This window comes from Ranitomeya imitator, chromosome 2 (assembly GCF_032444005.1).
Source record: "Ranitomeya imitator isolate aRanImi1 chromosome 2, aRanImi1.pri, whole genome shotgun sequence".
Taxonomy (NCBI): Eukaryota; Metazoa; Chordata; class Amphibia; order Anura; family Dendrobatidae; genus Ranitomeya; species Ranitomeya imitator.
In genome coordinates, this window is record NC_091283.1 from 303038163 (window position 1) to 303055559 (window position 17397).

At 45.2% G+C, this 17397-nt stretch overlaps 1 protein-coding gene across 2 annotated transcripts in view; it reads left to right on the top strand.

The window, feature by feature from the left end:
• Positions 1-16769, top strand: part of LOC138666971 (gastrula zinc finger protein XlCGF26.1-like) — a 39848-nt gene extending 23079 nt beyond the window's left edge. Inside the window, exons 1-2 of one of the 2 annotated variants that reach the window (XM_069755185.1) lie at positions 11009-11234; positions 14263-16769. In XM_069755185.1, the coding sequence (XP_069611286.1) occupies positions 11129-11234; positions 14263-15416 (1260 nt within the window). In that variant the 5' untranslated portion in view covers positions 11009-11128 and the 3' untranslated portion in view covers positions 15417-16769. Of the gene's footprint in view, positions 1-11008; positions 11235-14262 lie in introns of those variants that run through there. The other variant, XM_069755184.1, reaches the window with a different exon arrangement.
• Positions 16770-17397: the final 628 nt, after the last annotated feature.

Here is a 17397-nt window from a genome sequence, read left to right on the forward strand (position 1 = left end):
TCTTCGAGTCGCGGAACAATATCAATTAGTACTGACCGCACTGCACATAAAAGGGAAGGAAAATGAGAGAGCATACTTCCTCAGTCAGAATACACTAAGGCACGGTGAATGAGAACTGAATCCAGTAATATTTCAGCAAATTGTGGAACGCTGGGGACAGCCAGATATAGACTTGTTCGATGTAACAAATGGAAACGGAGGCACAGTTGATAAGTTCACATTTGTTTTATTGTAATAGAGCATGAAACCTCTGGACCACGGTCCGGCGGGCTCCGAAGGGGGCGTGAAAACGTGAGCCCCAGACTCCCGTAGTAAGACCCCTCAAACAGGGTCAGAATGGGACACCTGGGGGACACGGGTGCTACCTCCAGTTAGACCCCGGACTCATGGTAGCTGACCCAGCGGGAAAGATGGACAAACAGGGTTAGCAGGTGACATAGAGCTAACCGGTGGATACCGGGGGTACGGGTAGAGACTGGTTCCAGTGGTACCCATGTTGTCCTGAGGTTCAGGTGACTGAATGGTGGGACAAGACGGAACCGGAATAAGCAGGCTGGAGATCGTCCAGAATAGCCAGGTAACAGGTAGCAGATAGTCTTTGGAGACAAACAGTGTAAGCGAAGCACTGACAAAGACTTCAGAACAGAAGCACATGCTAGCAGGAACAGGAAGTTAGCAACTGAGGATACTTGTTGCTCCAGCACCCTCCCTATGGTGGAGGAACTAGAAATAGCAATCATTCACACGCCATTGGTCAGATGCACCTTTTGGAAAATGCGCACTGTCTCTTTAAGAGACCGGGGGCGAGCGCGCACGCGACCTAAGCACACAGCGCGAGGACCTGCTGGCTGCACGCCAGGGAGCAGAGGAGGGAGGAGAAGCAGAGGTCTTGTCCGCACAGCATGGAGCCGGCACAGAGCGGGAGTCCCGACGGGGACCCCGGAAAGGTACGGGAACCGGACCGGGTGTAACAGTATCCCCCTCTTAACGCCCCCTCTTTTTCAAGCCTGCATAGAATCTTTTCAGAAGGAGAGGAGCCTGAATATTCTCTTTAGGCTCCCATGACCTCTCCTTAGGACCAAAGCCCTTCCAATCCACCAAATACAAGATCTTGCCCCTTACTCTTTTAGTGGCTAAGATGTTTTTTACCTCAAAAACGTCCTCCTCATTGACAGGCTCAGGAGTGGAACCTGGGTCTTTAAAAAAAAGCTCAAAATTACAGATTTGAGGAGGGAAACATGGAAAGAGTTAGGCACATGCAAAAAAGCAGGCAACTTCAATTTCTAGGAAACAGCGTTGATCTGTTTCAAGACTTGGAATTGACCGATAAAACGGGGACCTAGTTTGTATGAGGGCACCTTCAGACAGATATACCTGGAAGAGAGCCACACCTTATCTCCGGGCTGAAAGATAGGTGCATCCAAACATCTTTTCTCCGCATGCCTCTTCATACGTTGTGAGGCTTTCTCCAAGGCAACCTTGGTGTCACTCCATACTTTTGAGAATTCCCCTATAAAGGTGTCAGCTGCTGGGAAGCCAGAAGACCCAAACCACAGGTGACCATCCTACCAGAGGATGACTTCTGGGTGAAAACCGCACCAGCACCTATGGAAGAAGCATCTACCTCTAGCAAGAACTGTTTCCCTGAATCCGGTCGATGAAGAATGGGTGCAGAGGAGAAGGCCTGTTTAAGAAAAACAAAAGCATCCTCTGCCTCAGGAGTCCAATACTTGGCATTTGCGCCTTTCCGGGTCAAGGCCGAGATGGGTGCCACACGGGTGGAAAAATGGGGAATAAATAAACGGTAATAGTTGGCGAACCCCAGGAACCGTTGTATGGCTTTCAGACCGGATGGGCGAGGCCACTTAAGGATGGCAGATACCTTCTCCGGATCCATCTTTAATCCTATGGACGAGACAATATAACCAAGGAAAGGCAGAGATGATTGTTCAAAAAGACATTTTTCAAACTTAGCATAAAGTCTGTTCTCCCGGAGCCTTTGCAAGACCAGATGAACTTGTCTCCGGTGGGAGGCTAAATCTGCAGAGAAGATCAGAATGTCATCCAGGTAAACAACAACACACGAATAGAGCAGATCTCTGAAAATATCATTTACAAATTCCTGAAAAACTGCAGGTGCATTACTTAAACCAAACAGCATAGCCAGGTATTCGTAGTGTCCGTCCCGGGTATTAAAAGCGGTTTTCCACTCGTCTCCTTTATGAATACGTATAAGGTTGTAAGCCCCTCTGAGGTCCAGTTTGGTGAAAATTTTAGAACCCCTGAGACGATCAAACAACTCTGAAATAAGTGGCAATGGATACCTGTTCTTTACCGTGATCTGGTTCAGCCCTCTATAATCAATACAGGGCCAAAGAGATCCATCTTTTTTCTTCACGAAGAAGAATCCTGCTCCAGCTGGCGAGGAAGACCTCTGGATAAATCCTCTGTCCAGGTTCTCCTTAATGTAGTCCAACATGGACTAAGTCTCTGTTTGAGAAAGAGGATAGATTCGCCCCCGAGGAGGGGACATTCCGGGGAGCAGATCACAATCATACAACCTGTGTGGAGGTAATTTCTCTGCCTCCTTTTTCCCGAAGACGTCTGAAAAGGCCCAGTAAGAGGAGGGTAGACCCAGCAGACCAGTGAGCTGAACTGGAGGATGAACAGGTCAAACCGGAATGATACATCTATCCAAGCAGGAGTCACCCCAGCGCAGAACCTATCCTGTCTTCCAATTTAAGACTGGTTCATGCATCCGAAGCCAGGGTAGATCTAAAAGCAAGGGGTGAGAGGAACCAAGCAGGACATAAAAGCAAATTCTTTTTGAATGCGTTAAACCTACAAGGAGCTCCACTGGCACAGTCTGAAACCAAATGGACTTGGACAGGGGTTTGCCATCTACGGATGTCACCTGCAATGGTTCTGGAAGGCGTTAAACTGGTATGTGATAACGATCAACGACCGCCTGCTGAATGAGATTTTCAGCAGCTCCAGAGTCCAGGTGACAGAGTTCAGAAAATTTTACCTTACCAAAGACCACGGAAACTGTTATTTGCAGTGGTGGAGAGAAATGATCCTTACCAAAGGCTGCCTCTCCTACAGACCCTAGGCACTGGATCTTCCCGACTTCTTTGGAATTGCCTAAACAGCTCTCCTCCTGGTGACACGCCTCCTGGTGGCGATTACCCAAGCTTACCCGATCTACTTCCATAGCCACAGGCAAGGAGAACGAAGTCGGGGAACTCCTTGTACTAGCAACAGAGTGGTAGGAAGCTTTTTCACATATGATCTCCTTGGATCGTTCTTGAAACCATAAGTCAATCCGGACTGCCAGGGAAGTTAGGTCATCCAGTATTGTAGGCAAATCCCGTCCCACCAGCACATCCTTAATTCTTCCAGAAAGACCTTCCCAGAAGATAGCCACCAAGGCCTCATTGTTCCAGGATAATTCAAACGAGAGCGTACGGAACCGCACTGCATACTGAGCCACAGTAAAAGCCTCCTGGTGTAGTCAAATAAGTGCAAAAGCCGTCGACGTAGCACGACCAGGTTCATCAAAGATCCTGTGGAATGCCTCAAGAAAAGACTGTGAAGATTAATAACTAGAGGGTCCATTCTCTCCCACAGCGGATTCAGCCAGGCGATAGCCTCTCCGTCAAGGTGAGACATGATGAAGCCCACCTTGGCCCGATCAGAAGCAAACATATGCCCCAGGAGTTCAAAGTGCAGTGTGCACTGATTAATGAACCCCCAACATTGAACGGGGTCGCCACGGAAGCGAGTGGGAGCCGCCAAGCGAGGACCTCTACTTCCTGTGCAGCTAGATACCTGGATGCCAGTGGCAGAGTTGGATGCAGGCGAAGAGACCAGGGATTCCATGCAAGTACACCAGTTGTGCAGAAAAATCGTGAGTTTTTCCTGTTGATTCCTCAGATGGGTAACCTCCAGATATAGCTCCATGGCCAGTGGTTCCTGGTATCCAGCGGGTTCCATGGCCGGATCAATCTGTAACGAATGGAAACGGAGGCACCGGTGGTAAGTTCACATTCGTTTTATTGTAATAGAGCGTGGAACCTCTGGACCACGGTCAGGGGGCTCCGAAGGGGGCATGACTACGTAAGCCCCAAACACCCGTAGTAAGACCCCTCAAACAGGGTCAGAATAGGACACCTGGGGGACACGGGTGCAACCTCCAGTTAGACCCCGGACTCATGGTAGCTGACCCAGCGGGACAGACGGACAAACAGGGTTAGCAGGTGATGTGGAGCTAACCGGTGGATACCAGGGGTATGGGAAGAGACTGGTTCCAGTGGTACCGACATTGTCCTGAGGTTCAGGTGACTGAATGGCGGGACAAGACAGAACAGAAATAAGCAGACTGGAGATCGTCTAGAATAGCAAGGTAACAGGTAGCAGATAGTCTTTGGAGACAAACAGTGTAAGTGAAGCACTGACAAAGACTTCAGAACAGAATAACATGCTAGCAGGAACAGGAAGTTAGCAACTGAGGATACTTGTTGCTCCGGGACCCTCCCTATGGTGGAGAAACTAGAAATGGCAATCATTCACACGCCATTGGTCAGAAGCACCTTTTGGAAACTGCGCACTGTCTTTTTAAGAGACCGTGAGTGAGCGCGCACGCGACTTAAGCACACAGCATGAGGACCTGCTGGCTGCACGCCAGGGAGCAGAGGAGGGAGGAGAAGCAGAGGTCCCGTCCGGACAGCGTGGACCCGGCACAGAGCGAGAGTCCCGACGGGGACCCTACGAAGGTACGGGAACCAGACTGGGTGTAACATTCGCCAACGAGTAAAACAAAAAAATGGAAAGCTTGTGCTCTCTGATTCTGAAGGAAAGTACCTATGCAGTGGATGCATTACATATTCCCTGGACTTCAACCTAGCCTATGCCTTCCCCCCTGTTAAATGTTGATTCCGGCAGTATTAAAAAAGATTCAGGAAGAGAGGGCAAGCGTTATTCTAATTGCTTCTTTTTGGATCAAGAGACCATGGTTCATGTGGATGAGCATGATTTCTGTGTCGGATCCTTTTGTCCTCCAAGATATCCTGGATCTCCTCAGGCAGGGCCCAGTTTGTCATCCTCAGGGGTCTGACCTGCATTTGATGGCCTGGAGTGTGAAAGGTAGCTATTAATCCAAAAGGGCTTCTTCCTGGCCTTAGTCTCTACCCTGCTTCATAGCAGGAAACCAGTAACAACTAGAGTGTTAGGTAGGACTTGGGCAAAATCATTGTCTAGTTCAGGACAATCCTTAAAATGAAAAATTCTAATTAAAGCCATTTAGGCACGTGGCTCCCAGCGACGAGAGGTGAGTAGGTCATTTTTTTTTAAATCACAGCAGCAACATACAGGGCATATTCTTCTGTGGAGCATCTTATGGGGCCATAAACCTTTGTGCAGCATTATATGGGGCATAATATTCTATGGAGCATCTTATGGGGCCATCATTAACCTTTTATGCAGCTTTATATGGGGCTCCTGATTCAAAATGGATATTCAAAAATACTTAGCCTACTGATGTCTCAATTAATTTTACTTTTATTGGTATCTATTTTCATTTTTGAAATTTACCAGTAGCTGCTGCATTTCCTCCCAACCTATGCTTATACTCCAATAAGTTTTCCCAGTTTTTTGTGGCAAAAATAGGGGGGTCGGCTTATACTCGGGTCGGCTTATACTCGAGTATATACAGTAATTATAAATTAGTGGCAGATAGGTGGATAATTAGATTCATTATGTAATGTGATAGGTCTGGACTGATACCAGCCCCAAGAATGCCTCCTTGGGATCTAAAGGTACCTTCACACATAACGATATTGTTAACGATATCGTTGCTATTTGTGACGTAGCAACGATATCGTTAATGAAATCGTTATGTGTGACAGCGACCAACGATCAGGCCCCTGCTGGGAGATCGTTGGTCGCTGAATAAAGTCCAGAACTTTATTTCGTCGCTGGACTCCCTGGAGACATCGCTGGATCGGCGTGTGTGACACCGATCCAGCGATGTCTTCACTGGTAACCAGGGTAAACATCGGGTAACTAAGCGCAGGGCCGCGCTTAGTAACCCGATGTTTACCCTGGTTACCATGCTAAAAGTAAAAAAAAACAAACACTACATACTTACCTACAGCCGTCTGTCCTCCAGCGCTGCGCTCTACTCTCCTCCTGTACTGGCTGTGAGCCGGAAAGCAGAGCGGTGACGTCACCGCTCTGCTTTCCGGCTCCCAGACAGTACAGGAGGAGAGCAGAGAAGCAGAGCGCAGCGCTGGAGGACAGACAGCGGTGACGTCACCGCTCTGCTTTCCGGCTCCCAGACAGTACAGGAGGAGAGCAGAGAAGCAGAGCGCAGCGCTGGAGGACAGACAGCGGTGACGTCACCGCTCTGCTTTCCGGCTCCCAGACAGTACAGGAGGAGAGCAGAGAAGCAGAGCGCAGCGCTGGAGGACAGACAGCGGTAGGTAAGTATGTAGTGTTTGTTTTTTTTTACTTTTAGCATGGTAACCAGGGTAAACATCGGGTTACTAAGCGCGGCCCTGCGCTTAGTTACCCGATGTTTACCCTGGTTACCGGCATCGTTGGTCGCTGGAGAGCGGTCTGTGTGACAGCTCTCCAGCGACCAAACAGCGACGCTGCAGCGATCCGGATCGTTGTCGGTATCGCTGCAGCGTCGCTAAATGTGAAGGGGCCTTAAGCCTGGTCTTTGAGGTGTTAACGAGATCTCCCTTTGAGCTCTTAGACAAATTACCTTTCAAGATACTCACCCCAACAACTGTAATATTGGTGGCCTTAAGAACAGCCCTCAGAGTCAGTGACAGGCTCTATAAATTAACCACTCATTTACACAGATCGCGGAAAATAGTTACCGTATTTTTCGGATTATAAGACGCTCCAGATTATAAGACACACCCCAAATGTTGAGGAGAAAAACAGAATTTTTTTAAAAATAAAATGGTGGTGCTTCTTGTAATACATGCGTCTTATTGCTTACCGGGGGTGGTGGCTGCGCAGGATGGGATGAGGGGGTGTTCCAATGTGCTGCACGCTGCTGAGTGTGTCTGGTGCTGCTTCAGGCGTCCGATGCTGCTGCAGGGGTCTCTGGTACTGCAGAGGCCCTGCTGACATTTTGTGAAAGGCCAGATCCCCCACAGTTCCACGGTTTACTATGCAGTGGATCCTGGGAAAATGGCCGCCAGCAGGGGTGGATTAAGGGTAGCCAGGGCCCCGGGCTGTTCAGACACTGTGGGCACCCCCGGTCATGTGACGGGGGTCATGTGACGGGGGTCATGTTGTACCTGTACCAGATTATTCCAGGAAAATGGCCGGGCCCTACTCTACTGTAACCTATTAAATATTTGTTAAAATATGCAATACAATTTAGGTATATTTTGACCAATATCACAAACGAGGAACAAATACCACCGAACCATGACCAGACCACAAATTACAACCACAGTGATCGAATAATATCACATACAAGGAACACCGCACCATGTCAAGACCACATATTACCACCACTTGGTGACCAAATAGCACATACAAGGGACAAATACCACAACACCATTTCCAGGCCACATATTACCACCACATAGTGACTGAATACTACAATACTGATCAGTAATAAAAAACAAAACAAAAACACAATACTATCACCATAAGTGCCAGTATTCACAGGAGATCTGTACTTAGTATGCAGTGTCTGTGTAGAGGTAATACAGTGATCACTGGTGATATTATACACAGGAGCTCTGTATATAATGTATAGGTACAGTGATCACTGGTGACATTGTACACAGGACCTCTGTATATAGTATAGTGTCAGTGTATAGGTAACACTGACTCACCAGTGACGTCTCTAGGTGAAGTCCTTCATCTTTCATCCAGCACAGACCGCCATCAATTCTTCCAGCCAGGACTCGTTTCTGCAGGAAATAAGTTATCTCGAGCTCCGCTTGCTGAACACATTACTTAATTTTTCACAACTTCTACATTACACCACATGAAGAAAAAAGGCAACATAGTGTCACTCTACACAGTAACAGGACTGTTCCCCCATTTAAAACAGTATACTCAAAAATAAAATAAATACATCACTGCAGTAATAATATCCCTTAATTAGCCCCTATGGTAATATTCCCCATCCTGGTCCCATGTATCTCATTCCTGGCTCCAGCCATATGTTCTCCCATCCTGCCCTCATGAGTATCCATTCTACCCCATATGATCTCCCCATCCTGCCCCATCTGTCTCCATCGTATCCATCCTGCCCCATGATCCAATCCTGCCCCATGTCTTTCATTCTGCCCCGTCTCTCCAATTATGCCCCGTATCTACATTCTGCCCATGCCTCCAGTCCTGCCCCTTTGTGTCCAGCAATCTGCCCCAGTATGTCCACCATATTGCCCCAGTGTCCAGCAATCTGCCCGTGTGTCCAGCATTGCCCCCAGACAGTGTGTCCAGCAATCTGCCCCAGTGTGTCCGGCATTGCCCCCAGACAGTGTGTCCAGCAACCATCTGCCCCAGTGTGTCCTCCAGCATTGCCCCCAGTGTGTCCAGCAATCTGCCCCAGTGTCTCCAGCATTGCCCCAGTGTCTCCAGCATTGCCCCAGTGTCTCCAGCATTGCCCCAGTGTCTCCAGCAATCATCTGCCCCAGTGTGTCCTCCAGCATTGCCCACAGTGTGTCCATAGTATATACATCACATAGCACTCAGCCGTATTCTAGGCTAGTGTGAGCACCGACTAAGGGTATGTTTCCATGTTCAGTAAATGCTGTGGATTGGATGCTGTGTAGAGCCACAGCGTCCAATCTGCAGCATCCAGCATAGTGGAGGGGATTTCAAGAAATCCCGTCTTCACTATGTGTGTACAGATGCCAACGTATATGCACGTGCGGTGAGCCTTTATAGACATCAGTATGTCTATTTATCTTGTGGAGACGATCAGTCTCCGCAAGATAAATATCACAGTCTAATTTATAGGGTACAGTGATTCCACACTGTTCAGTGAACACATCTGGAATCACCGCGTGTACAAAAGCCGGCAGCACGGACATGTGCTGCGTCCAAAGCGCTGCCTAAGGCCATGTGCACACGCTGCGGATTCCGTTGCAGAATTTTCCGTAGCGGATTCGATTAAATCCGCAGTGCAAAAAGTACTGCGGATTTATCGCGGTTTTTTGTGCGGTTTCCACAGCGGTTTTAGACACCTGCGGATTTTTAATATGGAGCAGGTGCCAAACCGCTGCGGATTCCGCCCAAAGAATTGACATGCTGCGGAAAATAAACCGCAGCGTTTCCGCGCGTTTTTTTCCACAGCATGTGCACAGCGGTTTTTGTTTTCCATAGGTTAACATTGTACTGTACACCGCATGGAAAACTGCCGCGGATCCGCAGCGTCAAAACCGCTGCGGATCCGTAGCAAAAACCGCAACGTGTGCACATACCCAAATCCTGAACGTGGAAACATACCCTAAGAGCCTTTATTCCCCCTGCAATATACAGTGCGTGTGATATGTATGATAGATACATATACATAGTGTGTGGTGATGTGACATATCTCTGGAAGGTTAGCCTATTCTTCAGCTATAAAGCCTGATGCACAGTGTCCTACTGACCCCCTGCAGAGAAGGATGAGGCTGCTGTGTCCCATCTGCCCCCTGACAGAACACAGGAGCTCAATTCTGAAAGTTTTTCAGAGCAGTTTGGAGAGACACCTGTGGGAATCTTCAGAGAGAGCTGCTGTGTCCTGTGAGTGGCAGAGTGGGCTCAGCAGCCTTATGCTTCTCTGCAGGAGGTGGGGGAGGGGGTCACCAGCACAGACTGCGCTGTGCTCTTATCTTGATCTATAGACAGACAGGGGTCAGGACATAGTAATCCTCAGTGAGCGGCTGCTGTGCTGATAGTATGGACAGCGACCAGCTCACTGATGATGCGTCTGCTGCAGGGACTGGACTACTGCAGCCTGTCCTCACACCGTCCATACACCTCACCACTGTCACCAGCACAGGCTCACACACGCACCGAGGGCTGCGCTGCTCAGTGACTGACTGTGGAGACTGGGAGAGAATGCTGCACTGAGCCCGCGCTCAGCAGGGATTGGACGATGGAGTCCCGCCCTCCTGTGGCTCAGCACTGGCAGTGGCTGCTTCAGCACAGCCATCTGTCACAGTGACGCTCCTCCTCCTCCCTCCTCACATCGCTGCTGCATATGAAACTGACGGGGGGGCCCATGAGGGACGGGTAATAATGCCCTGATGGCGGCGGCCGGCGGGCAATCTGTGCGATAGCCCAGGGCCCCCCACACCACTGGGCAGTGGGCTACCGCCCAGATTGACCCTCTTATAATCCGCCCCTGGCCGCCAGAAGGCGGCACATGCGCAGGTGGAGATCTCGGCACCAAGATCTCAGGAGATGAGAATTTAGTGCTGAGATGTCCTCTCCTGATAACTTGGTGCTGAGATCTCCACCTGCACATGCGCCATTTTCCCGGAGTCCACCGCATATGAAATCATGGAACTGCGGGGGCTCTGGCCTTTCACAGTATGTCAACAGGGCCCCTGCAGCACCGAAGACCCCCTAGCACTGACAGACACCCCCTCATCCCAGCCTGCGGCCTGCAGCAACGTTACCAGTAAGGTGTATCTGCATTATAAGATGCACCTCCATTTTCCCTCCAAATTTTGGGGAAAAACGTGTGTCTTAGAATCCGAAAAATATGGTATATTGAGACCAGACCCAGCATGTCATCCAAATGTGGCATCTATATTTCATGGGAGCCAATAAATTGTCCTCCACTCTTTCTTTAGCAATCCTAAAAATGCAGAGGAGCAGAGACTTCACACGGTAGATGTTATATGGGTCTTTGTACAGCATTTAGCCATATCAAAACAGTGAAAAAAGAGTGAATCCTTATTCGTGTCATTCCATGGAGTTAGGAAAGGTCTTAAAGTAACAAGGGCAACCATAGCTAGATGGATTAGACACAGCATTAGCTTTGTCTACTCCTCTAGTAATATACCAGTTCCAAAGAACTTGAAGGCTCATTCCACCAGGGCCATGGCAACTTCCTGGTGGAAGTGTTGATCGACAGGATATGTAATGCAGTGCCATGGTCCTCTCCTACCTTCTATATAAGCATTATCAACTTAATCTGTCTTCTTCTGATGACCTGTCCTTTGGGAGAAAGGTGATGCAAGTGGAGAACCCTACCTCAGGTGCTTTGGTCTATGTAAATCTCTCAGGTGATGCTGTCATGAGAGAAGGGGGAAAATCTTACAAACTTACCAGTAATGGGAATTTTCAGAACCCATGACAAAACCCTTATATTCCCTCCCTTTTTATCACTAGTTGGTGTGCACTACATAGATGGACATAGATAGATAGACCTGACAGAATAACAAATCTGCAGGTGGTCGGGCATCTAGGAAATAGCGACCACAATATTGTACAGTTTCACCTGTCTTTCACTAGGGGGACTTGTCAGGGAGTCACAAAAACACTGAACTTTAGGAAGGCAAAGTTTGACCAGCTTAGAGATGCCCTTAATCTGGTAGACTGGGACAATATCCTCAGAACTAATAATACAGATAATAAATGGGAAATGTTTAAGAACATCCTAAATAGGCAGTGTAAGCGGTTTATACCTTGTGGGAATAAAAGGACTAGAAATAGGAAAAACCCAATGTGGCTAAACAAAGAAGTAAGACAGGCAATTAACAGTAAAAATAAAGCATTTGCACTACTAAAGCAGGATGGCACCATTGAAGCTCTAAAAAACTATAGGGATAAAAATACTTTATCTAAAAAACTAATTAAAGCTGCCAAAAAGGAAACAGAGAAGCACATTGCTAAGGAGAGTAAAACTAATCCCAAACTGTTCTTCAACTATATCAATAGTAAAAGAATAAAAACTGAAAATGTAGGCCCCTTAAAAAATAGTGAGGAAAGAATGGTTGTAGATGACGAGGAAAAAGCTAACATATTAAACACCTTCTTCTCTACGGTATTCACGGTGGAAAATGAAATGCTAGGTGAAATCCCAAGAAACAATGAAAACCCTATATTAAGGGTCACCAATCTAACCCAAGAAGAGGTGCGAAACCGGCTAAATAAGATTAAAATAGATAAATCTCCGGGTCCGGATGGCATACACCCACGAGTACTAAGAGAACTAAGTAATGTAATAGATAAACCATTATTTCTTATTTTTAGGGACTCTATAGCGACAGGGTCTGTTCCGCAGGATTGGCGCATAGCAAATGTGGTGCCAATATTCAAAAAGGGCTCTAAAAGTGAACCTGGAAATTATAGGCCAGTAAGTCTAACCTCTATTGTTGGTAAAATATTTGAAGGGTTTCTGAGGGATGTTATTCTGGATTATCTCAATGAGAATAACTGTTTAACTCCATATCAGCATGGGTTTATGAGAAATCGCTCCTGTCAAACCAATCTAATCAGTTTTTATGAAGAGGTAAGCTATAGGCTGGACCACGGTGAGTCATTGGACGTGGTATATCTCGATTTTTCCAAAGCGTTTGATACCGTGCCGCACAAGAGGTTGGTACACAAAATGAGAATGCTTGGTCTGGGGGAAATTGTGTGTAAATGGGTTAGTAACTGGCTTAGTGATAGAAAGCAGAGGGTGGTTATAAATGGTATAGTCTCGAACTGGGTCGCTGTGACCAGTGGGGTACCGCAGGGGTCGGTATTGGGACCTGTTCTCTTCAACATATTCATTAATGATCTGGTAGAAGGTTTACACAGTAAAATATCGATATTTGCAGATGATACAAAACTATGTAAAGTAGTTAATACAAGAGAAGATAGTATTCTGCTACAGATGGATCTGGATAAGTTGGAAACTTGGGCTGAAAGGTGGCAGATGAGGTTTAACAATGATAAATGTAAGGTTATACACATGGGAAGAAGGAATCAATATCACCATTACACACTGAATGGGAAACCACTGGGTAAATCTGACAGGGAGAAGGACTTGGGGATCCTAGTTAATGATAAACTTACCTGGAGCAGCCAGTGCCAGGCAGCAGCTGCCAAGGCAAACAGGATCATGGGGTGCATTAAAAGAGGTCTGGATACACATGATGAGAGCATTATACTGCCTCTGTACAAATCCCTAGTTAGACCGCACATGGAGTACTGTGTCCAGTTTTGGGCACCGGTGCTCAGGAAGGATATAATGGAACTAGAGAGAGTACAAAGGAGGGCAACAAAATTAATAAAGGGGATGGGAGAACTACAATACCCAGATAGATTAGCGAAATTAGGATTATTTAGTCTAGAAAAAAGACGACTGAGGGGCGATCTAATAACCATGTATAAGTATATAAAGGGACAATACAAATATCTCGCTGAGGATCTGTTTATACCAAGGAAGGTGACGGGCACAAGGGGGCATTCTTTGCGTCTGGAGGAGAGAAGGTTTTTCCACCAACATAGAAGAGGATTCTTTACTGTTAGGGCAGTGAGAATCTGGAATTGCTTGCCTGAGGAGGTGGTGATGGCGAACTCAGTCGAGGGGTTCAAGAGAGGCCTGGATGTCTTCCTGGAGCAGAACAATATTGTATCATACAATTAGGTTCTGTAGAAGGACGTAGATCTGGGGATTTATTATGATGGAATATAGGCTGAACTGGATGGACAAATGTCTTTTTTCGGCCTTACTAACTATGTTACTATGTTACTATGTTACTAGATGTGTTTAAGATAAATGTTGATTGGTGATTGCTGTGTTAACAACTGTCTGGAGGTCCTCTCATGTTCTCAAATCCAACTGATGTGGAGGAGAGGTACCACCATTTTATTCAGTTAGTTTCCTGTCCTTTATGGGCAGACACCCTCTCTTAGATAGTGCTGTCAAGGGCTCTGTAAAATCCCGTTACCTGTAAGTAACTAAAATATTTCCATTGGCAGATGATGGATCTGTGTGGGGACTTTTGTTTTGCGGGATGAGAAGAAACTTTTGTTGGTATTATTTTTGCCTACATAACATTGTTGGCTTTTTATTCCTTGTTTGGGAGGTAGAATGAACAAACAGTTGTACACCGGTCCACTTGTTCACCCTACAAGGTTTTCTATTAGACTGTGAACTGTCATTGTCTTGGTAAATAATTCAATATTTTCACATAGCTTGCTATTTTTATGGACCGTTTAAGTAGAAATGTTAAAAAATAAAAAGATCACGGATATTTATTCAAAAATGATAATTCATTTTATTATTGGCAGATGACTGTACCAGGAGATCAGAGGGACAGCTGACATCTTCAATTTTTAAATCAAATGATCTTGAGATCCTACAGGACACAGTCGAAGTGAATTCCATTACTCCCGATATACCATCATCCCTTCATAGCAAAAATCTGTCACGTGATTCATTACCGACTACTAAGCAAAATCAGAGTCACAAAATAAGCATTAAAAAACTAATTGCTCCTAATGCAAAGAAGCCATTTCCTCATTCAGAATATGTTAATAGTTTTCCCCTAGAAAAGTCTTTTCTTAAACGTAAAAAAAAACACACAGCAAAGAATAGATTTTCTTGTACTAAGTGTGGGAAGTGGTTTAACAACAAATCAGATCTTGTTAGTCATCAGCGAACTCACACAGGGGTGCAACCTTTTTCATGTTCAGAATGTGGGAAATGTTTTAGACAGAAATCAGGCCTTACCAAACATCAGATAACTCACACAGGGGAGAAACCTTTTTCATGCTCAGAATGTGGGAAATGTTTTAATCAGAAGTCAAATCTTCTTAGTCACCAGATAATTCACACTGGGGAGAAGCCTTTTTCATGTTCAGAATGTGGGAAATGTTTTAACCTGAGACCAGATCTTGTTAGCCACCAGCGAACTCACACTGGGGAGAAGCCTTTTTTGTGTTCAGAATGTGGGAAATGTTTTAACCACAAATCAAATCTTGTTAGTCACCAGAGAACTCACACAGGGGTGAAGCCTTTTTCATGTTCAGAATGTGGGAAATGTTTTTTACGGAAATCAAATCTTGTTAATCACCAGAGAACTCACACAGGGGTGAAGCCTTTTTCATGTTCAGAATGTGGGAAATGTTTTTTACGGAAATCAAATCTTGTTAATCACCAGAGAACTCACACAGGGGTGAAGCCTTTTTCATGTTCAGAATGTGGGAAATGTTTTAACCTGAGACCAGATCTTGTTAGCCACCAGCGAACTCACACTGGGGAGAAGCCTTTTTTGTGTTCAGAATGTGGGAAATGTTTTAACCACAAATCAAATCTTGTTAGTCACCAGCGAACTCACACAGGGGAGAAGCCTTTTTCATGTTCAGAATGTGGGAAATGTTTTTCATGGAAATCACGTCTTGTTAGTCACCAGCGAACACACACAGGAGTTAAGACATTTTGATGTTCACAATGTTGGAAATGTTTTAGACAGAAATTAGGTCTTAACATACATTAGATAACTCATACAGGGGAGAAGCCCGTTTCATGTTTATAAAGTGGGAAATGTTTTGTAGATAAATCAACTCTTGCTACAGATAAGAGAACTCACACAAGGAGAAGCCTTTTTCCTGTTCAGAATACAGGAAATGTTTTAGCCGGGAAGCAAATCTTGATATCCACCAGCGAACTCACACAGGGGAGAAGCCTTTTTCCATTCAGAATGTGGGAAATGTTTTATACAGAAATTAACTCTTTTTTTTTAATTCTTTTTATTGAAAGATTCCACAGGATAAGGTTACAAGCACATAACAGTGCAGTGTAAGGTCAATAACATGGATGTAACATCACACTCTCAATTATAGAGTAAACAAATAAAGAAAAGCAAACAAACAGAATGGAACATAGCATATTGAGACAATTTCCATTACAAAGCATTGCACACTCAAATTAACAGGTTCTTTATCAGAATTCACTCATACCAAATCGGATCATAATAAAAAAAACACACTCCTTAAGTCTACATATACCATCACTTTCATATACTGGAAGGGATATACATCAGGGGACATCCTCCATATCTATATAATATATTCTCATATGGTATTATATCATTCACTAATTTTTTCCATGGTTTAATAATAGGAGGCTTCTTCCCCCCATCAACCTTAATGCTATTGCTTTCCTAGCCATAAATAGAACTTCCTGGAGAAATATTCTGTCATAATGAACCCACTATTCTTCATCTACAATTCCCAAGATAAACATTTCTGGACTATAATCAATTGGTATCCCAAATATCTGTCCTAATGTAGTTATCGCTTCACTCCAGTATCTTCGTACTATCCCACAATTCCAAATAAGATGCCTGAAATCTGCCTCAGATTCCCCGCACCTATGACATTCATCAGTTACCAGTCTGCCAAATCTATGTAGTCTACCCGGGGTCAGGTAGGATTGGCAAAGTATATATACAGTAGTTGAATTAATTATTTGCGTCTGGCGACACCATCGTATGTGTCTCTAGAGCATCATTCCACTGATCATCAGTGATAGAGGGGATTAAGTGCCGTCATTTACTCTCTACAGCAAGTTGAGTAAAGGCAATTCTGGAGTTTAGTAGAGGTAAATATTGCGTCCATGGCTCCTTGAGTTGATAGCACTCATATCAAAGGATATCTTGATATTCGCATCCTAGGATATGGAAACTGGTGCATTATGGCATGTCTCATTTGCAAATATCTATAAAAATCACTATGGGAGATTCTAAACTTTATATGAATTTGTTAAAATGATAATAAAACTTCATTTTCAAAAACCTGATTAAGCACTGTTATTCTGTATTGCTTTCAGAAACTTGGGTCTTGCAAATTTTTGAGGTGTGGAAATTTGGGATTATCCCATTTGAGTTTCTCCTACTTGAACAGTGAATTTCATAATAAGCTTACTTTCTCGCCACACCTGTAACGCCAAACTGTGTGCAAATAATAAACCGTGTGATGGTCTGTAGGAATCCTCTAATATTGCCCATGGTGCATGTCCACCCAAAAAGTGTATGAGATGAGCTTCTGCACTAGATAGCTTGTCAACAACTATCCAATGTTTTAAATAACGTTGTTGACCAGCTAGATAATACAAACATAGGTCAGGTACTGCATATCCACCCTGATTTTTGGGTCTCTGCAGGGATCCAATACTTAATTTAGGCCTTGATGAACCCCATATAAATGCCGCCATCATGCCATGCAATTTCCTAAAAAATCCTTTGGAGACCTTAATTGATGAAGGTTCCAGTACATATAAATACTTTGGAAGAATTATTATCTTGATTAAACCAATTCTGCATGCCACAGATAGGGGTGGATGAGACCAGACCTCAAATCCTTTTTTATCATATCACCTAAGGGAAATACATTGTCCCTAAGTTCTTTAATTGGGTTTTGATT